This window comes from Etheostoma cragini, chromosome 10 (genome assembly GCF_013103735.1).
Source record: "Etheostoma cragini isolate CJK2018 chromosome 10, CSU_Ecrag_1.0, whole genome shotgun sequence".
In the NCBI taxonomy this organism is placed as follows: Eukaryota; Metazoa; Chordata; class Actinopteri; order Perciformes; family Percidae; genus Etheostoma; species Etheostoma cragini.
Genome location: NC_048416.1, coordinates 12,396,339 through 12,417,187, shown reverse-complemented (window position 1 = coordinate 12,417,187; position 20,849 = coordinate 12,396,339). Strand labels below are relative to the sequence as shown.

The window sequence follows — 20,849 nt, the reverse complement described above, 5'->3', positions numbered from 1 at the left end:
TAGACAACATTTCACAGTGATAAAATACCTATATTCTTAGCCCTAAAAAGTCATTTGTTTCCATTATTTCCTTTCACAATATCAAGTGAAAACCAGTGATTACTCAGTGTCTGACAGGGTGAGCTCACATCATGAAAGAGTGTACCTCTCTGTAGGTCAAGTGCACTCTAATGTCATGTTTTTTTCCCGAAGAAATAAAGACAGATGTTTTGTGGCACTTGCCTGAAATCTAATCTAAGCTGGTGATCCATCAAGCCCCCAAGTTTCAGCCCCGCTCGGTGCACTGGTTGGTTTCATCATCTCGAGGCTCAAGGACGGGCTGATCCACAGGCTACCTCTGGTTCTTTGCTTCAGAGATCAAAGTGTCTCCATCTGAAAAGAACAAAATTAAGGTCAGCTTTAGATGTTGAAAACGTAGAAACCGCATGTGCCACATTTAATCTTCTTAAACCATTGTCCTCAGCTGGCTTTTTTGGTAACATAAATGTCAAATTACTCCCCAAGTCTAGTGAGTGACATGTGTTTAGAGTATTTGATGGTGTTGTACACAGAGTGGTGCTGACCTCACTGTGACATGGGCTCTCTTCCAGGCTTGTCAGGCTATTATACTGTTTTGCCTGACAGGGTCCAGATGCATTTACATATAATTGTATAATGTGTAGTCTGTTTAAAAATACAATTTGAAATGCTTTTCCACCCTTTGATGATATGATGAAATCATCAACCGCTCGGTCTTTTTCAATAACAACGTTGGACATTATTTACCAGGTCTCTGAATCAATTCTTCACATAGGACCACCACTCCATGTGTCACCGCCCTTGTGCCACCCACAAAACAAAACAACGTGCCAAACAATGTATACCCAATAAAAACAGCATGTCCAAAACCTAAAACACTTAAAACACATGTGTAAACAATGCATTACATCAGTGACCACCTATTCCCATTCACACAACAGAAAATTAATCACCAAATGTGTTTTCCTGTCTCAAAGTGCTGAGTAATTATAACGCAACCCAAACAGATACAAAAGAGGGGAATATTCTCACGCCATCATATCATCATCTCACAGGCGCTGCAGCTGTTCACTTTGTCCTCTAGGTGTCGCTCAACTACTTCACCTGGTGCATCCAGCCCCCAACCTCCTCCAACCTCTGGCCCGGATTATCTGGGTTCGTAATTGTTATCGACCAATCACAGAAGAGGTGGGCGGGACTCCATTGTTACTACAGATACTCGAAGAAGTTTGCACCGACCTGCTGCAGCTGCACCTATGAGTCTAACCCGTTAATGAATAGCCGCGGCCCGCGCGAGACAAACGAGCCGATTATGCCGAGATAAAGAGCATCTGACTCGCGCTCTGTCCGATAATGGCATGCGATGGTTCATCCGCGGAGGACTTCCCGGACAAAGTGATGCCCAGAGCGGCTCCCTGCACGTGCAACAAGAAGTGCAGGAGTCGGAGCAGCAGTGTCCTCTTCCTGGGATTATTCCTGCTGTCGCTGTCTCTACACGCTGTCACCCTCGTCTGCTATTTGGACCTGCGGTCCGAAGTCAAAAGGGAAATTATCCACCAGAAGCGGGATACAATGTTGACACTTGCGGGCAGTGACCTGGCTGACCCGGCGGCGGTGCTCTCGCCCGGACTCCCGCGACAGGACTCCGGCAGCAGCCGCGGCGAAGAGGGTCATGAGGTAAAAACATACAAATAATAACCCCAAAAGAAAAGAAAAAAACTAAATGAAGAGCCACACAGCAGCTCATTCATGGCGACATTGTTTTCATTCCTCACACGGAGGCTGTCGTGTTCATTCACCTCCGTTCAGTCCTCCTGTTCCCGTCTCTCACGGTGTCAGGTTTTGTGTCTCTGCTCTGTTATGGCATGTTTCTGGGCAACTTATTTTACAGTAGCCTGTCACGAAGTTTTGCCAGCTCTTTTTCCAGGTAAATGTGTTTCGAATTCGCGCTCCCGTGTGCGTGATTCAGCCATTTGGACAAAGATGCACTAAGGTGTTAGCTTTAAAGTCTGTCACCTGGCCCAAAGACTGAATGACTGTTCAGGTAAATGAATCCAGGGTGTCGTATCAAGGAAGTTACCGAGGTAATGTTGCAAATGTCAGCATATATCAGGAAACTGCTTAATTAAAAAAAACTACAGTTAAATCATTTACTCAAGAAATGGCTTTATTTTTTTCTTAATCAAACCACATTTAGGCCGATTTGTCTTGTTTCCAGAGCGTCCCCGTGAACAGACCGAGGTTGATGCTCCAAACTTAGGCCGCCTGCCCAGCTGGAGTCACAGAGAGAGTCAGTCAGTGTGCTGGAGCAGGTGGACGGAAAATGAACTGGATCACTAGCAGGTGCAAAGCCCAAGGGCTGATGTAAATTCATCAGGACTTAGATGGGCCAGTTGGTACTTGGAGCTGAGCCAGCCTCGTCTCACATGTGTTTTCTTTTCTGCAAGTGGGCTGATTGAATGTTCATATGTTCATTGTGTTTGTGGCTTTAGCAACAGCTGCCCCCCCCAACCATCATCACCACCACACACTCCTTAATTTCATCTGCACAAAGGGACCAATGGAAGGTCTTAACTTTGCATTGCTTTCTCAATTAGCTTTCATGTCACTGCCAGTTGTGGAACCTTTTTTGCCGTGAAAATGATCCTCTGTGTTAAAGGGGGGGCTTTGGCTGGACTTTAGTTGTGTAGGACCGTCAACGTGATAAGTCACCCAGAGGATGGAGTCATTCATGAGCAGATTAAAGAGATCAATTGCCGGTATTGGTGTTTTGCTCTGTAGCATCTTCCTCTCACAAGAGAAAAGCTCAGCCAGTGTATCCTTTGCTGAGCTCATTTTAGTTTGGTTTTCCCGGTTAAAGCCGAGTGAGATGGGCCTAGTATTCAACCCAGATGGTGACGCTTCATGAGGTGAAAGACTGTGGCCCAGCTGTAAATATTTAACAGCGCTGTGATGCTGTCCTTGCCAGATGTCTGCATTAAACAACTCTGATTACACATCCCACAGTTTACATAGTTGGAGAAACAGGAGCATGTGGCATTTGGACGCAGCGGCCGCACTTGTTAGCTTTTTCAGGCATTTCCTTTGAAGAATCTCTTCTGTAGAGCAAAAACATGTTTATTGGATTTTTCACACAAGTCTTCATCAAAGGCACAACAGCATCAGTGCAGTTTGATGTGCAGGTATACAGACAAGTGTAACAGAACATGTAAAGTCTTAAGAAAAACAAACCGTATACATAAACTGTATATTACTATTTTTTTGTAATCAAATTTTAATTTATTTTGATATATTTAGGGCACATTGACAAACAATTACAATGTATATTACTTATTATACAGTCTACGGAACAAACATGCACACCACATATACATACTTAGCAGACAATCAGTGCAGACATCAATGTGTAACCTCAGTGCAGATGGACTTAGTCCACTTTGTGGGCAAGTTCCATTTAGCGTGGCTACAATCAAAAACAGCTTTGCACACCATATTTCAATGTTTTTATTGTTTATTTCATGCGAATACTAGTTTACTGGAGGAGAAGGATTCGAAGTAATGCAGGGAGTGTGCATTTAGTTTCCATGCTTATTGTATTTCCATAACAATGTTAGTGAATAAATCTACTGAAATGGTCCCTATAACAGTAGAGTGTGATGTGTAAGAAGAGAAAGAAGAGGTCAAGGTTCTTGTATGTCTTCTTGACATACAAGAAGTCTTGTATGTCATGGTTGTATAAAACCAATGGTTACCTGGCCTTTTTTGCCAAGCGCAAACCAGAACAGAAGGCGTTAACACAATGTTGGGGAGTGTCATGACTTTTTCCCAATCATGTTGGAGGGTCATAGGAAAATGTATTACTGGCGAATGCCTTTTTTGACAGAAGACTCCAAAACTCCTCCAGTAGCCCCTTACATGAAAACAAACAGTCCCTTAGGTACAAAAAGTTCTCTAGAGTTTCTTTTAAGGAGGATTTTTTTTAAACCTTTTTAGGAGAAAAAAAAAAATTTGGAAAGTGACACTGACAAGAGTTTTAAGATGTAAAGTGCTTGTTGTGGAAATAAGCAAAGCTGATTTCTTCACTTTAGGTTAAAGTGTTTAGGAAAATAAAAAAAAGCTCTGTGTTTATTCTGGCAGAAAATCTAGTTTTTGTCACATTTTGATGACATTTAAATTGAACCCATTTTTGTCGCCTTGTACTTCGGCTACCACGCATCGCTTGTTTTAAAGTCTTTCAGCGAAAGAAAGTCAAGTTGACCTAATGTAGGCGTTTTGTATTAAAAAATATATACCAACTGATCTGAAGAAAAGTGATCAGGGCTATCACTCTCAGAGAAGGATCTGGGCTAAATACAGTACCACTCAAAAGTGTTCCCATTCAAGTAAATGAGAAAGCGTGTCCAAACTCTTGACTTGTACTGTAAGTGTCTGATCAGCTTTCAGAATCTGTCTGTGGAAGAAGGAGGGACTGATGGGAACTTGGTCTATGAGTGATCAAAGCCAAAGAAAGCAAATAAGGCAGCTCAGCAAATGCTATCAAACCAAATTTGTAACAACACAACGCAATCTGAGCCTTTCTGTGTCTGTCAGGATTTCTTTAACATTTTATTTTATCACTTTCCTCAGATGTACAGAAATACAAACAATACTGTTGGAACGGTTTATAGATCTTAAGAGAGTTCCCTAGCAATTATACTTAACACGAACATATCAAATAAAAGCAAGAAAAGGAACAATGGAAACATTTAGTTAAAATTGTTGGAGAACTGCACTCATTTCTGGCATGCCCTTAAAATAAATACCTCTTAACATCTCACACTCTCTCTGATTCATCTTGCTGCTTCTTAACGAGAGCCGATAATCTCGTCATTTATGATCTGGGCCCAGGGAGTGAACAGTCTTCCCCTCAATAGTCGGGATGCCCTTGAGCAAGGCAGTAAACCCCAGCTGTCCAGCAGACCTGCACAGTTCCCAACAGTAAATTGTGTGTGTGTGTGTGTGTGTGTGTGTGTGTGTGTGTGTGTGTGTGTGTGTGTGTGTGTGTGTGTGTGTGTGTGTGTGTGTGTGTGTGTGTGTGTGTGTGTGTGTGTGTGTGTGTGTGTGTGTGTGTGTGTGTGTGTGTGTGTGTGTGTGTGTGTGTGTGTGTGTGTGTGTGTGTGTGTGTGTGTGTGTGTGTGTGTGTGTGTGTGTGTGTGTGTGTGTGTCATTCACAGCCACCCTGACCTCAGTAAGGACGTGTCATTAAAGTCAACCCTTGGAACATTGAATAGTGTTAGCTCAAATAGCGTTTTATCCTTCAGCCTAACATTTTTTCTAATAACCATTATATGAAATAATTTTCTCCTCTGATGTATGCCTTCAAAGTCACACAGAGAACAGATGCTGAAACATCTGGAGTCTAGTTAACGGCTATTAAAAAAGTCAGTTTGATGGGACACAAAGTCCTCAGCAGCATGGGGGTGGGCTGTCACCCACATATCCTTTAATTGTGACCAGTGCATGATTAGTTAAAATAGCAGTATCACATGTACAGATGGAGCGAGCCTCCATATCGGGAATTAATCAGCGTGGACACAAGTGTCATTAAAGCACATGGCAGAGGAGGTCGAAACATCAGAAATATGAGGCTGCAAACGTTTCCACACAACACTGAATTGTCTTGACAGACAGATGGCGTAGACGCCCAGTAAAGATTAAGTCCAGAGTCACAAACATCTACCAAAATAATAAATTCTCAAAGCATTCACAGCGTTCAGCAAGAAGTCCCCTTCGCCAGCAGTGTTGCAACAATCTGAAATGTGATTGGCTGCTGACAGGCAACATTTCCCTTAGGTTGAGCATTTTAAGATGATAATCTATGGATGCTGTTATTAAATTACCCGAGTTATGGTTTAAAACACATGGCCTTCCAGAGAGCAGTGTCAGATATTGGCTGGGGTAGGGACTCTTCTTTCTGTACGATATTTAAGAAGAAAACACGCCGTTCTCAGCAGTGTGCATGCATGCCATTAATGTTAGTAATGCCTGTACAGCTGTGATGAGCACCCAGTCTGCATCTGGCACCCACAGCCACCAGCCCTGAGTTTCACCTCCTCAACTTTGTAACTTCACATTCTCAACCACAATTTAGGGACTCATTTTCGCTGCTAGTCTGAGATGTAAAAAACTGAATCCCAGAAAAGACACTCGATCTGTACAGTAGACTTTTATTTTCATAAACGGCTTGAGAGGTTTTGAATGTCTGGGAATTTCTGTGGCATATGTGCAGAAATAATGGGTAGAGAGATAAAAGTTGTTGTACTAGTAAGTGTTAATGGGGCAAAAAAAAGTCTTGTGATCACTAAATCGCACATCCCCGGGGTGACTGAATTTTAGTCATACCCTAACTAAGCAACAGGGAATCGCGTCCTTTGCGCGCAACAGCACCCCCCACGCTTTGAAGATTTGAAAGCCCTCTAATTAATAGCATTTTTTCCCCCTTGTGCTAAAAAAGAATGCTTTACTCAATAGTTGGCACTTGGCATACATACCAACACGTTGTCATCCTGATTTACTGTAACTCTTCGTGCCTTTGAGGGCTATGAAGGCTGGAAATGTTGTAATGAAGTGAAATGAAGCAAACAAGGGCGCAAAACCATTTCTCATAGTCGTATAATGGAAATACTTTTTTTTTTCTTCTTTTTTCCTTCTATTACTTTGTTCCCTTCATCTGCAACAGCACGCGGTTTTGGTAGTAGCCTAGCAGATTGCTTGTTTGTTTTTTTGTTGTTCTACTGGAGCTTAATCCCGGGCCAGACATTGGCTGTTGAACCATGTTTGGCTGTCAGAACAGACGAAAGTGTAATGCCATATGGCTGAACATACACCCAGGCTTCTTTTTTGAGAAGTAAAAGCCCCCTATATGCCAACAGCTGGAGAGGAGATGTGGAGACACCTGCGCACCAAATGAACAGCAAACGTCGCTGCTCGCGGGAACATCTGGAGGTCTGTGTGCCGATAAACCCTTCCAACACGTACTCCTCCATCAGGCTGGAATTCCCGTGCTTGTAAGGTCAGACATGGTTTTGCAGCTAGTCAGGGATGTAGACTTTAACTACTTTGAGCTTGCCCAACACAGCCAGCGGGGGTGTTGGACATGATTCAGCTCATCCCCTCACCGCAGGAAAGGGTTCCCACATCTGAAATGAGGTATAGAAGACATTCGAAACATAACTTTTGTTGTCTGTCTTCTTATGGTCTTTCAGTGGCTCTGCTGGAAAACCACACAAAGAGGCAATGGGAGTTCACGCTGCTTTCCAGAGAGGGAGATTTCTCGCCGTCGGGGTTTAACAACTATGTTTACTTGAGCGTCACAGCTGGAAACATGCAATATGTCATCTTGTACCCAAATGGGGTAGGCCCCTATGGATAAAGAGAGGCCGAAGTGTCTGTCAGTAAACTTGTCTGATTCATTCCCAGCAGTAAGAATAAATGATACATCATTACTTATTATCTTTTGATCCATGCTAAGGGGCTGCATGTGTCACTGCTTTGGAGATGTTAACTTATCCAACCTCTAAGCAGATGTCCAGCACAAAATACAAGTTGTGTGGTCATCCGTCCTCAGCCCTTGAGAGTCTTTATGCTCACTCTCTTACCATCATGCATGCTGACACTCAAAAAGTGTGTCCGAAAGAAATCATGTACATTGCACGACTTGACAAAAAGAAGGCTTTGGGTGGTCTTGTTGTGTTTCCAGTGCTGAGATTCTTTGTCTGAAGACTCTGGGAATCCTCCAAAGATGTGATCACAAACCGGCTGTTGTAACAAAAAGTGACTTTAAAACAAACTGCGTTTTAAACTCTGAATCCTTAGCACGAAACGTTTTTGTTGTCAGAGGCGGTCATGTCTCGAGCGTGCTACAGTCAGGTCAGCACGTCCTACAGAGTTCATGTGAATGTAGGTCGACCAGAACTGGTCACATTAGAACACAAGCATGCGGTTTGTCCCGCCACTCACACGCCCAAGGGAACACCCCACCACCGTAGCATAGCTTTTTCCTGTTTTTAGGGATGAGCTCAGACCAGCTCCATCAGATCCTTTCTGTTTTTACCTCTGAATAGGGCAGGGACCAGGTGCCGTATGAATGGGTATTGCTCTCAGATTAACCACAATTCATGTCCTCCTTTTGTATGAAAAGGTGAATTTTGGAGCAGCCGTGTCCAGGTGACTGTCTCAAACGGCAGAGACACAGACAAAAGTGACTTGGGTTACAGGATGAGTTACAGCCCCAATGGGACAGACAATGACTTGGCCACAAATGAATTCGCTGGCTGACAGTGTCTCGCATCTTTTTCAAATGCCCCGAGTTGTCTCTGTGCAAACATTATACCTCAAGAATAGAAAAGGCCACTTGTAAAATGGGTTTCGCTCTTAAGAAACTTGGATCACTCAGTTGTTTGCTTCACGGAATTAATCTAAGGTTGTCTTGGCTGGTGTTCATATTCTGAGGAGAGTCTCAGTGTATAAAGCAAGTGACCTTCTTGAATTTTCCATACTTATTGTTATCATTTATTTATTTATTTATTTTTTCACCAGGAGAAGTTACTGCACAGAAATAGCGAATTCCATGCCACAGAGGATAACAGGGGCATTACTCAGAGAGCGAAAAGAAGTCCCGGCAAGCAGCCAGAAACAGGTATGTGTGTTTGGATTTATCCTCATTTACTAATGCTGTGTCTTTTGTCCTTACACATTGACACAGAAGTTGTATACTCCCACTTCCCCCTTCTGTATTTGTCAGGCTCAAACTCCAAATTCAGTAACCTTAATGACAAAAAGTAAGCGCAAACCATTGTTCTCTGGTGTGCACCTGCATCAGTCTATTTTCTGGATATGAACATGGCGAAGGCCTTGTCATCTGTTGAGCAATCGTTTCTCCAACTCTTGTTTGTTTGGTACATTGTTGGTGGGCTTAGAGCTCTTACAAGAGTTTGTTAATGGTTTCTCACTTTTTGTGGAATTGATTTTTTTACTGCTCTGTGCTTACTGAACAAAGCAGCTCCTCCACATAACGTTGAAGAGTTTATAGAGCAAGAGATTAAATGGAATGGGATTGATTATCTCTTGGATGGCAAACAAGGACAACAGTGAGTTTGGGAAGGTTTCACCAATTCAAAACACACAGCGAAGCCCGCGTTGATTCCCCCCTGTCTCGAAATAATATTGGGTCCCCCGGAATATGGTTTCTACCTGTCAGGTCTGAACCATCAGAAAGTAAGACCAAAAAAAGCAAATCACTTTGTAGTACATGCAGGCATTTTGTAGGAACCAGTTGTCTTTTTCTGAAAGAGTTTATCATCTGAGACATTGATGGCTTTTGTGAATTCCACTGAATTGATTTATTGTAATTAATAGCTTTGCAGAAAACCATATGGCCAATATGTCTGAATTGCCTTTTGTAGTTTTTGTTTTGTTTAGAATGTGAGCTATGCAAATACAAATAAAAAATGCAGAGCCTTTGAAGTTTCACGTCTGAGTGCAACAAGTGCAGCATGATCACAAGGCATTCCAATGTCTGTGGCGTGACACTGAATACTTGGGGGGGGGGGGGGAAGTTTAGTGATTGTGTTTAAATTACAAGAAAAAACTCACCTTTGAGATTTTCTACATAAATCAGTAAAGTCCCGAGCCTCTAAACACTAATCATTCCCAGGTCTCTCCTCTGCTCTCAGCGCACAGACAAAGGCTTTTGTAATCTCAGCCTTAGATGTGTGTGTGTGTGTGTGTGTGTGTGTGTGTGTGTGTGTGTGTGTGTGTGTGTGTGTGTGTGTGTGTGTGTGTGTATATCCTGTGTTTGCACATGTGTGTGTGTGTGTCCTGTGTTTGCACATGTATGGGCACTCCTAACGGGCACCAGATTCCAGATAGGGCTGCTCGTTAAGAGAAATCTATGCGGATGCATCCAGTCATTTAGCCAGAGGAGAAACACTGGCCATATGTTTGAGGGGGACTCAAACTGTGAGGTTTTAAGGTTAAATGGCCTTTGTAGTTGTAATGACATGGTAAACACAAGAGCAGCGAGACGGCGTTTTGAAAAAGATTCTTCAGCTGCACACACAGATGCACGCTAAGTGCATTTTGTCTTTCAAGCACTGACATAGATGCCTTAGCAACATACACACATACACACATGCACACACGGTTGTAACGGGGAGACACACACATGGACGCACACTTTCATCTTCATTCTCCATCTGGGCTTAATTCAAAGAAAAGGATTTTGGCAGGATAAAGTATCTCTCTAATGATCTTCTCCAGTTCCACTGCCTGTGAATGCTTAAGGCACTTGTTCATACAGAGGAGGTGAAACCACACTTACAAATTACTACACTAGAAGATACCACAGACTGACATACCTCCACTCCAGTGCTCAGTGCCGAACATCTGAATCTGTTATTTTAGCCCGTTTTTAGGATACCTACACGGAATGAGCTGGGGATGTTACCCGAGATGATAATTGTTCGGGAGACCATATCAAGCTTAATCACACTGTTTTTGTTTCTTACAGAATCGACTGGAAGGGAGCGAAGGAAAGAGAAGAAAAAAGGTAATACATCACTCGGCCTACACTTCTGTGATCCTGGTCATTGATTAGACTGCTACCTGCTGCCCACTGTTAGACGTATCCTTGATATGTCGCCCAAAATCCAATAACCGTATTAGCTTAAAGTGATTCAACAATTGAATCTGTCCGCCAGGCCCATTATTCCTGCTTCTTGTCTTTGTTTATATCAGAATTGTTTATTCAAATGTCGCCCTTGGAAGCAAATGTGTTATTTCGGGCTATATAAATTTATTTAAACTTGACAGTCAAAAGAGTAATCCATTTTGCTTTCTCTCTTTTACAGGGAAAAAACGGTCTGTGCCGGGCCCCCCTGGCCCACCGGGCCCTCAGGGGCCACCGGGCATCCCTGGAATCCCCGGTATTCCAGGAAGCAATGCTGTGGGGCCCGCAGGACCCCCTGGACCCCCCGGGCCGCAGGGACCTCCAGGCACTCAAGGTCCAGCAGGTATTACAATTTAAAATAGAAACGGCGCAACAGCGCACCGAGGTAGCCAAGACTCGAACCAGAGGGCTGGAAAACTGGAAAGAGATTTGTTCTTAGATTACGGTATTTTCCCGCATGTAGACATGTTCCCACACTTGAGGGGCGCTCAAGTTGTCAAAATCGATGAACTCATCGCCTTCACTGTGAGAGTTTCTGATGTCAAACACAGTGTGGGAGAGCAGTGATCGTTTTTTAAACTATGTCAGTGTTTGTTTTCGTTTTAATCACCATCGTCTTCTTTGTTCCCCAGCAGTGTCGAAGGCCAGAAATTTATCGTGTCTCTCTCTCTCTTTCTCTCTTCTCGTTGCAGGGGTTATCGATAAGACGAAAACAAAAGAATTCCAGGTAGAGTTCGTCAGCCGTTGAAATTAAATTTTACCCCTACACACACACACACACACACACGATCCGTGATGAAAGAGCCGTTCTCTTGTTTTGCTGTGTAACCAGATTAGTCACTAGAGATCTTGTTATTTTGCTTTTCAGCCTGCAGTGGTTCATTTGCAAGGGCAGGAGACAACCATCCAAGTGAGAGAAGGTGGGTCTTCTGTCTGTTCTTCGTTGTCGTTGCGCCAGTGTCTTTGACGCAAAACAATAAACATGTCAGCGTCCTTTGTTAAAGGCCTGGCTCTGTAGCTGCTCAACTATACACACACTTACACCAGAAAAAATATAAGATTTCATTCTTTAGAAGGCTAAATGTTGCCACTAATATTCCCTATAAGATTAAAGTAACCTTAAAGTGATCCTCCTTGCATGCTAGCAGATTTGTCCTGCATCACTTTGTCAGTCTAAAAGGAGCGTATATGCATCCTCAGCAGCTGTGTATTTTAGGTTAGTACTGAGCGCTGGTTGAAGTTAAACACCGCTGAAAGCTGTTTATGTTGACTGTTTGCCTCTTGTTTGTTTCTTGTGACATGTTTAGATCTGTCTGAAGGCATCCTTAGGAACTGGAAGATGGTGTCCATCCATCACCGCGTGTTTAAAATGCACTCTCGCTCCGGAGAGCTGGAGGTGCTGCTGGACGGTGTCTACTTCATATATAGTCAGGTAGAAGTGAGTACGGTCCTTGACGTAACTCTTATAATTTACAGCTTAGAGTCAAACAAACTGGCAGATGCTCTGTAGCTAAGCTTAAGAAGAAATAACAGCTTTGCTTTTCCATAAATGTTTGAGTTATATTATAGAGACATATTTCTTTTCCCTCTCCCTGTGGCTAAAACCTCTATAACTCAAAGCCTTGTTTGCTACTCTGATATTCCAGCTGTTCCAGCTTTAAGTAAGCTCTTTAATATTCTATGTATTTGTTTTGACTACCCCTCTCAGTCTCCTGTGAATGTGTATGTCTCCGCCAGGTGTACTACCTCAACTTCACCGACATTGCCAGCTATGAGGTGATGGTGGACTCCAACCCGTTCCTCCGCTGCACCTGCAGCATCGAGACGGGCCAGCGCAAGTTCAACACCTGCTACACGGCCGGGGTGAGCCTGCTCCGCGCCGGCCAGAGGATCTCCATACGCATAGTGTATGAGGACACGCTCATCAGCATGACCAACCACACCACCTTCCTGGGAAGTGTCAGACTCGGAGAGGCTCCCTCTGCTGGACAGAACTGATCATTACACAACCACCAGCCCTCTACATGAAATGCCCCCCTCCCCCGTCTCGCACCTGTTTAGAGGAAACTACAATCCTCTCGGGTTGTTAAAGTTAGGGAAGCCGCTGGGTGACTTTTCTTCACTTTCACAGTTGGGTATTAAGAAAAAGACAATATAGACTGTTACGCTTCCCCCTCCCATTGATTCTGTGCAAAGAGATCAGCCTTGATGAGCCTCATCAAACAAACGGTTCTATTTATAGTCACCATTTCGTGTCAACACAGACGGCATCTCTTTTTATAACAAGGAAGGACACTGCGCTGACATATACTTAATATTTACATATTTTTAAGTGCTGTTGAATGATAATCTTGTATCTCCAAAAACACCAGCTATTTTTATCTGCAGTTTGTATACTTGGTCATTTTAATTAGTTTAATTATATTAACAGTTATAAGTAAGTGGTTTAACAAGGGGTTTAAAGCTCCATATGCCCCAGGGTTATAAACATAATTAAAAAGTTAATATACATGTTCAAAGCAAGTATATATCTATGCAAAGCTGAGAATAATCTATTAAAACTGGAGTTATAAGGTATTCACAGAGCAACAGCACTATATATTTTGCACACATTTGCACTACAGCATCCCTGCAGAATATCAGTGATATGTTTTGTTACAGTGCTATTGTTTAGTTGCCGTATGAATGAATCCATGTGGAAAAATGATAGTTGTTTATACATCTCTGTACATATTGTATATAAAAAGGGATATACTTTTGTAAATGGAGTTGATTGATGGATTAAAATGTTTCATTTTCTGTCTAAATGCATTTGTCTGTGTCTTGTGTTTGTGTTGCGGGTGGTATTGATTTTAAAAGGTCAAAAACATCTCTTTTATGCTGGACTCCGCTGGCACGAGTATTGACGAGAACAAATGATGTTCTTTGAATGAGGCCTTTGTCTTTATTAAAATGTGGCTTTTACTTTGACTGCAAGTTTCACAATGCAATGCAAATTTGGCTGTCATCTTCATACAATTTAAATGAGTTCCATCTTGAGGCCGAGAGAAGATAGTTCCTCATTTGGAAACTGAACATTTAGGTTTCCGGGGTTAACTGATGTGTGATCTCACCCATTTGAGTAACTAGAGGACACCCAGTATGTCTCACTAGTCTCAAAATGCTTTACAATGCTTTATTATCATTAACAGCGTTTATGTTTTGTCTTAGTCTTTTCCTGGTGCACAGAGCCAGTGTTTTAGAACGAGATTTTCGCAAGCTCCAAGGGGACATAATTCTACAATTAAATCAGCCACGTTCTGAGGGAGTCAATGGGAAAATGGCCAAGATGTCTAAAACAAGGGAGGTATGTCACTGATTATGCAGGATGGAGTCATCTTGGACATTGTACTACTGAGATTTATGCCATTAGTGAGTATTTAGATAGCGCTGCAATAATAATTTTTCTCCTAATGCTTTGTTTTCTCTTAGGACATAAAGCCAAGTACTTTGCAAAAAGCTCAGAGTTCTCTGAAGGTATTTTCCAGGAGAGTAAAACGGGAAGAGGGCAGAGGTGGGTTGGAGATGAGAACAGAAAATGTGTGCATTAGTTACGGTCTAATCTGGTAGTGAGACCATAAACAGTATACGCTAAGTTAATAAAACTTAAAGTGTTATGTTTATTTCCTCCTCTTGCCAGCTCCAACATCATTCCTGCAGTTAACAGCTAACACTAACAAACAGCCAGACATAAGAGGTAAAACTAAATTCAAGTCTTGGGCTTCAGCATCGCACCGTATGCCATTATTTTGAATACGTGTATCTTGCCTTCTCCCATAGGAAATATAGCAGTGATCCCTTGGACAGTTTCTGCGCAACAGGGAAATACAATTTCACAAAAGGAAAACAGAATTGTTGTCCAAGAACAGGGATATTACTTGGTGTTTGGACAAGTATGGTGTCACTGTAACTCAAGCATAACTAAATTGAAATTATATGTGATTTGTTCAGAATGTTCCGCTAATGTTCTGCTTGATACACAGGTTTTGTTCAAGAGCCCGAGTACAGTTATGGGTCATGTCATTCGAAGTTGGGGTTCCACTAGAACAGGGATGACGTCAACAGAGCTCTTGTGCTGCCTGCAAGAGATGCCCGATGAAACTCCTGCCAACACATGCTACACTGCAGGTCAGTGAGGCAATACTGCTGGCCTGCATTGTGGCCGCTTAAAGAAATAGTTCAACATTTTGAAAAAATACGCTCATTTGCTTTTTTTGCCAAGAGTTAGATGAGAAGATTGATATCCCTCTTGTGTCTACGGTAAATATAAAGCAGATGGTTAACTTAGCTTAGCAGGGATGTCAAAGCGACACATTGCGGTTGTACAGCTGTTATGTGCCACGTCAGACCATGTTGTGGCCGGGAGTAGTGACTTCCTGGAGTTTCATCACCACCTTGAGGTTTCCAGACTATGTCTGGCCATTTGCACTTTGGTTTTTGTAGAGAAATAATAAATGAGTTGTTATGTGTTTCTTTTGTGAGCTTTGATGGTGCTGGTAGGAGGATTTTGTTACTTTGGGCAAATTGCCAGGCTTGCTGTTTCCATTCTTTGTACTACTCTATGCTAAGCTAACTGGCTGGCTGTAGCTTTATGTTTACACTACCAGGTTGAGAGTGGTATCAATCTTCTCATCAATCACGGGGCAAGAAATTGTATTTGTGCTTATTTCCCAACATGCTGCACTATTCCTTTAACTTCAGCAGCCTCTAAACCACATGTGTCAAACTCAAGGCCCGGGGGCCAAACCCGGACCCTCGCAGGTTTTATCACTAATCGATTTAGGTTCACAATAAATTTAATCTAGTTGTGCAATGAACCCAAAAAGAGAGGAAACTGTTTTTCAAACTGCAATTACGCTGCAATTAAAGCAGACTTTTGAGGTCTCAGAAAATCCCACAGAAGCAGAGTTTTCTGATTCAGGCTCTGAAACAGGTTGCTGCGAGTCAGTTGCTTTTAAAAATGTAATTTCTTTTGCTTGATTTGTTAAACTCTATGATGTTTAGGGGGGGAAAAGCGCCTCTCTTTTATACAGTCAACAATATTTCACTTTCTCAATAAAAGCATGTCAATAAACTCATGTCTGGAACTGGATGGCATTTGAGTTTGACACCCTTGTTCTAAACCATTTTCTTAAAACAATAAAGGAGGGAAATATTTTATTTTGTAAGATTGGCGTTGCTAAGAAGCATTGAAGCTGGCCTAACTAGGAAACATTATGTCAGTTTTTCCTTTCATTTGTGACCCATCTTGCATGTCCTCTGATGCCGTCTTCTATGTATCCTCTGCTACAGGCATAGTGCAGCTGAATCGGGACGATGAGCTAGAATTGGTGATACCATACAGGCCCCATGGCCTCATCTCTATGGACGCAGACGAGACCTTTTTTGGTGTCATACAGCTAAACTGAAACAAGACAATATCAAGATGAGAACCATGCAGTTTGTTGCTGCAGGATGTAGGAAAGTGACACTGAGCCGTGTCAGGGGATGCTGATAAAGGACCGAGCGACAGCATCAGGAAAACTGTCATTAATCCTATAATGAACTTTTTAAATAGACATTTTGTGTGTCCGTTTTTTAAATAACTTAAAAAACTACTTTTTAAATCCTACCACCATCCAAACCATCATGGTTTATCTTTCAGTAAGTCCACCTGGGCCTGTCCTCTAGCATTGTTTACGTGTGCTACCACATCCTTTCATCTGTCTATTTTAGCATGTCTCTTTGTACCCTCCACCTCCGCACTGTCTGTTTATTGTTCCTCTCTTCTATTTCAGAATGGTTTCCGTTTTCCTAAGACTATGTCAGGAACAAACAAAGATATAAATTGATATCTGGTGGGGTTTTCCTGGTTGACACAAACTCATCAACACTGTAAAATACTTTGTTATTATTACACCAAATTGAAGTTGTTATAAATTGGATAATGTGCCTTTGTACAAATACATTCTCAGTTGGTATTTCTGTTCATAACTAATTTTGAAGTTATACATCTGTAAAATTGGTTACATTAAACACAGATGTATGACCATATTTGTCTGTTCATATCCAAATTAAAAAGTTCCTTATTCAAGATGTTTTCTCAAGAGAAAGTGATATATCAGTAGTCAAGCCTTTATTGTCTAAATATAGTATCCACACTGCCTATCTGGTGTCCACAGCTGTTTTCTCTCTCCCTTTTTTTATGAAGCATGGCTATAAGAGGGTGTGTGTGTGTGTGTGTGTGTTTATTAAATGAGCTCTGACAGTAGTAGTGGTACAGTTTAACAGTAGCAGATGCTCTAGCAGAGGGACGATGGTCAGACATATGTTCTCCAATCTCCTACTACTCTGGTCAATCAGCCATGACCTTTACATAACCGGACTGACATATCACGAGCCAAAGGTAGGCTCAAGATTTTTAATATCATTGTCTTTGTTTCAGATGTTTTTGTTAGATTAGGTTTAATGGTTTACTCCATGGTTTACTCTTTGATTATGATTAATGTTCCTTTCACTTCAAGGAGCAGTCCTGGAACAAACAGAATCTCTTTTCTGTCCCTCTGGATTTGGATGTAAGGCTTAGAAGACTAGACCTGTCCAATAACTTCATCACACAGTTGCATACACTTGCTTTGCCATACTTGGAACAGCTGGACCTGAGCTCTAACCAGCTGGATCTCATCTCAGAGGGGGCTTTTGAAAACCTGGCTCGACTTGAGGAGTTGAATTTGTCCAGAAATGTGCTGAACAACAATGTGGGCAGTAATGGCAAAGCCCTCCAATCCATTAGTAGACTGAAGAGTTTGGACATATCCGTGAATGGTTTGAGTGATGATGCTTTGGAACTGTACCTTAGAAACAAATCATGTCTTGATGAACTGAAGATGACTGGTAATGTTTTAACAAGACTTTCACACAACTTGTTCAAAGAGAGTAAAGGTCTGAGGGCCATTACTCTTGATGACAATCAGATATCGGTGATAGAACAGGGGACATTTGAACCACTGAGCCAGTTAGAGATGCTAAACTTGGCCAAAAATAACCTCGCTCATATCTGTGATTTTAAGTTGCATCAAGTTAAATTTTTGAATCTGAGTCGGAATTCAGTAGAGTTCTTTGTTACGCGTGAGGATGACCAGTTGTACAGGCTTGAAATTCTTGATCTAAGTCACAACAAACTTCTTTATTTCCCAATTGTTCCCAAAATGAACAGTTTGAGGTATCTTCATTTACAGAATAATTTGATTGGCGCCTTAAATTCAGAGGCTACAATGGTATCCGAGGCCAATGCTCTTTATAATGAGATTATAAATGAGAAAAACGTTAGAAAAAATGACCTTCACTCCAACTGGAGGCTGATGCCACTGATTTATATTGACCTGAGCTACAACCACTTCAGGTCCTTCCCACTGGAGACTTTGAGCCATCTCTTATCTTTAGAAACTCTGAATTTCAGTTACAACTGTTTGCAAAACATCACCTGGAACATAAGGAATGATGAATCTGGATACCGTCGGCAGCTTTTCTTTCCCTCCTTAAAGTACCTCGACCTGCAAAGTAATGGACTTGTAGACATTTCTCCACTATTTCTCAATGCCCTCACGCAAATAGAAACATTAAATCTACAAGACAATTCTGTGCAACCTTGTGCTTCTGTGGACCAATCAACCGTGCAAATAAATCGCAACACATCCTGTGTTGTCTTTGGGCGGTTAAGGACTCTTAAACACCTCAATCTTAAAGAAAATAACATCAAAATGCTTCAACCAAACACATTTTTAAAAAACTCTTTGGTTTCTTTGAACCTTGCGAGAAATTCACATATGGGAATGCAAGTGAGCTCATTAGAAGGTGTGCAAAAGACTCTTCAGTCCTTGATCCTCAGTGAAACAAACATGACCAGCTCTGATCTGTCTTTACCCTGCATGCCCGTGTTAACTCACCTAAACATATCTAACAACCGTCTAGATGTGATGCCCAGCAGTTTGAGCTGCTCTCCTATAAGAGAAATTGACATAAGAAATAATAATTTTGTGTCTTTAAACCATTCTTTGTTTCTTGCTTTATCAGTGCACCTCAATTGTATGTATATTAGTGGAAATCATTTTAACTGTTGTGACAGTAAATGGCTTACAATCCTACACGAGTTGAAGGGAAAACTGCCTGATGTCAGTGACACTGTCTGCTTCACAAGTGACAGTAACATTTCAATGACAGAGTATGTGAGAAACCCTTCAGTGTATTGTTTGCTACATACAAGAGCACAGGAAATCCACTTTGGAACAGTGATCATAATTGTTTTATTTGTAGCTGTGATTTTAACAGTGTTCATAATATTCACCAGGAAAGTGTGTGGCACACAGAGATCATTTATAGTGTGAAAAATCTGTTGTCATTGGTTAATTTATATGCACATGGGTTATACTGCATACAGTAAGCAAAGCAGATACATCCGTGAGAAACTTGAACTAACTGATGCATAAATCCTGTGTTCCTGTGTTTGCATGATCCATTTTACTGTTAACAGAAGTGGCTGCTTGGATTGTAAAAACTAATCGTATTAATCTTGTAGAACATGCATTACGCTGTGTGAACTGTGCAGTGAAAATATTATGATTGAAATTGGCTTTATCGACTCCCATCGTTGTTGCGTTAGGGTGCGTGCCAAATCGCTAATCATGCGGCGAATTGATGATTGTGAAAATCCTTGATTGTGAAATGTTTGCTTGCAACTATTTTTTTTGCCTTGGCTCAAATTTTTATGACATCTGTTAGGCCTTGCACAACATTCCTATAATCTGAACTCCTGAAGAATTCAATAAAGAAACGCCAATTAGAGACCTTTTACAAGTTTATGTACAACCATATGATTTATATTTATATCAATATATGTATGTATGTATGTATATATATATATATATATATATATATTTATATCAATATATGTATGTATGTATGTATGTATGTATGTATATATATATATATATATATATATATATATATATATATATATATATAAATATACACACTTATTTTTTAATGTGTGTGTGTGTATTTACAAGATCTATTTTATTACATATCACTTTCTGCATCTGTTTGTGTTTTGTTGCGTCTAATTGATGTGGCTCTGACCCTGGTTATGAAATACATTGGTAAATATGGCAACAGTTATGGTGTACATAATATATGCTGTACCTAATAACCACAATATGTTGGCATTCTTCATTTTAGAATATGAATCCCCCATTTCTGCACCTGCTAAATAAATCACTGAGGTTTGGAGGGGAAGAATTGTGGTTTCTGTGAATTTCTGCTATTAGTTGAGCAACTTGAATTCCACCAAGTCGTAAAATGCGGAAGGGTTTTTCTTTATTGTAAATTGCATTCTTACTGAACCGATCCTACTTTAAAATAAATAAGACCCCCTTTGATTGGGTTGATAGTCCTAATCAATAGAAAAATAGATTGAAAAATAAGAAAACATTAGACAGATCCCCAGAGGGGAAATTCAGTTGTTGCAGCAGAACAGAACAGAACAACGGAATTAAATAAATTGTAAAAACTAAAATTTTATACTAAACACCGTAAAGAAAGTAGCACAAATAAATAATACGATCTACATGAACTAGAATAAGAATAGAACATAAAAAGAAACTTTACAAGACAAAATGACATGGCAAAGTGACAGCGGTGTAAATTATCAGCAGAGTCATGTAAACAGTGTACACAAGACTAACATGTATGTGTGTATGTATATGTGTATATATATATATATATATACTACCGGTCAAAAGTTTGGGGTCACTTACAAATTTCCATTCCACTCCATTATAGACAGGATACCAGCTGATCTGAGTGGGTGGCTGATCTTTAATGCAATATCTACATTTCCCATTATCAGCAACCATTCATACAATGTTCCAAAGGCACATTTTGTTTACTAATCTGATATTATTTTCATAAACTAACTAAGAAAACATTAAACAACCCTTTTGCAATTATGTAAGCACATAATGTAATCTGGAAAGAGGAACGATTAAAAGTCTGCGCTCAGCTTCAAACAACAATGTTAAAAACAACAGACAAAGCCAGAAATCTTGGT

At 41.1% G+C, this 20,849-nt stretch overlaps 3 protein-coding genes across 6 annotated transcripts; all 3 read left to right on the top strand.

Moving 5' to 3' along the window:
* The first annotated feature begins 1,160 nt into the window (after nt 1–1,160).
* eda (ectodysplasin A) lies at nt 1,161–13,537 on the top strand. Of its 2 annotated transcripts, none has more exons than XM_034884225.1 (8): nt 1,161–1,695; nt 8,596–8,695; nt 10,568–10,606; nt 10,908–11,069; nt 11,419–11,453; nt 11,595–11,646; nt 12,034–12,158; nt 12,464–13,537. In XM_034884225.1, the coding sequence occupies exons 1-8, from the start codon at nt 1,372–1,374 to the stop codon at nt 12,722–12,724; spliced, it is 1,098 nt and encodes a 365-aa protein (XP_034740116.1). In that variant the 5' UTR covers nt 1,161–1,371; the 3' UTR covers nt 12,725–13,537. The 2 variants fall into 2 exon arrangements, with proteins under 2 accessions (XP_034740116.1, XP_034740115.1); XM_034884224.1 differs by having other exon boundaries at nt 1,163–1,695; nt 12,034–12,164.
* Nucleotides 13,538–13,803: 266 nt separating this feature from the next.
* LOC117952108 (tumor necrosis factor ligand superfamily member 13B-like) lies at nt 13,804–16,838 on the top strand. 2 transcript variants are annotated; one of them, XM_034884217.1, is made up of 6 exons: nt 13,804–14,072; nt 14,198–14,279; nt 14,406–14,462; nt 14,546–14,658; nt 14,749–14,893; nt 16,058–16,838. In XM_034884217.1, the coding sequence occupies exons 1-6, from the start codon at nt 13,887–13,889 to the stop codon at nt 16,171–16,173; spliced, it is 699 nt and encodes a 232-aa protein (XP_034740108.1). In that variant the 5' UTR covers nt 13,804–13,886; the 3' UTR covers nt 16,174–16,838. The 2 variants fall into 2 exon arrangements, with proteins under 2 accessions (XP_034740108.1, XP_034740107.1); XM_034884216.1 differs by having other exon boundaries at nt 14,546–14,893.
* Nucleotides 16,839–16,997: 159 nt separating this feature from the next.
* LOC117952107 (transforming growth factor beta activator LRRC32-like) lies at nt 16,998–19,570 on the top strand. Of its 2 annotated transcripts, none has more exons than XM_034884214.1 (2): nt 16,998–17,150; nt 17,275–19,570. In XM_034884214.1, exons 1-2 carry the CDS (start codon nt 17,061–17,063, stop codon nt 19,126–19,128), a joined length of 1,944 nt encoding a protein of 647 aa, XP_034740105.1. In that variant the 5' UTR covers nt 16,998–17,060; the 3' UTR covers nt 19,129–19,570. The 2 variants fall into 2 exon arrangements, with proteins under 2 accessions (XP_034740105.1, XP_034740104.1); XM_034884213.1 differs by having other exon boundaries at nt 17,269–19,570.
* The last annotated feature ends 1,279 nt before the right edge of the window (nt 19,571–20,849 follow it).

Bases quoted from the DNA above. Each gene is read 5' to 3' on its own strand.
- eda (XM_034884224.1), top strand. From the start codon at position 1,372: ATGGCATGCGATGGTTCATCCGCGGAGGACTTCCCGGACAAAGTGATG. The intron at 8,696-10,567 runs GTATGTGTGTTT...TGTTTCTTACAG, and splicing joins CGGCAAGCAGCCAGAAACAG to AATCGACTGGAAGGGAGCGA. The intron at 11,647-12,033 runs GTGGGTCTTCTG...TGACATGTTTAG, and splicing joins AACCATCCAAGTGAGAGAAG to ATCTGTCTGAAGGCATCCTT.
- LOC117952108 (XM_034884216.1), top strand. From the start codon at position 13,887: ATGCTTTACAATGCTTTATTATCATTAACAGCGTTTATGTTTTGTCTT. The intron at 14,280-14,405 runs GTGGGTTGGAGA...TCCTCTTGCCAG, and splicing joins AAAACGGGAAGAGGGCAGAG to CTCCAACATCATTCCTGCAG. The intron at 14,463-14,545 runs GTAAAACTAAAT...CTTCTCCCATAG, and splicing joins CAAACAGCCAGACATAAGAG to GAAATATAGCAGTGATCCCT.
- LOC117952107 (XM_034884213.1), top strand. From the start codon at position 17,061: ATGGTCAGACATATGTTCTCCAATCTCCTACTACTCTGGTCAATCAGC. The intron at 17,151-17,268 runs GTAGGCTCAAGA...TTTCACTTCAAG, and splicing joins TGACATATCACGAGCCAAAG to GAGCAGTCCTGGAACAAACA.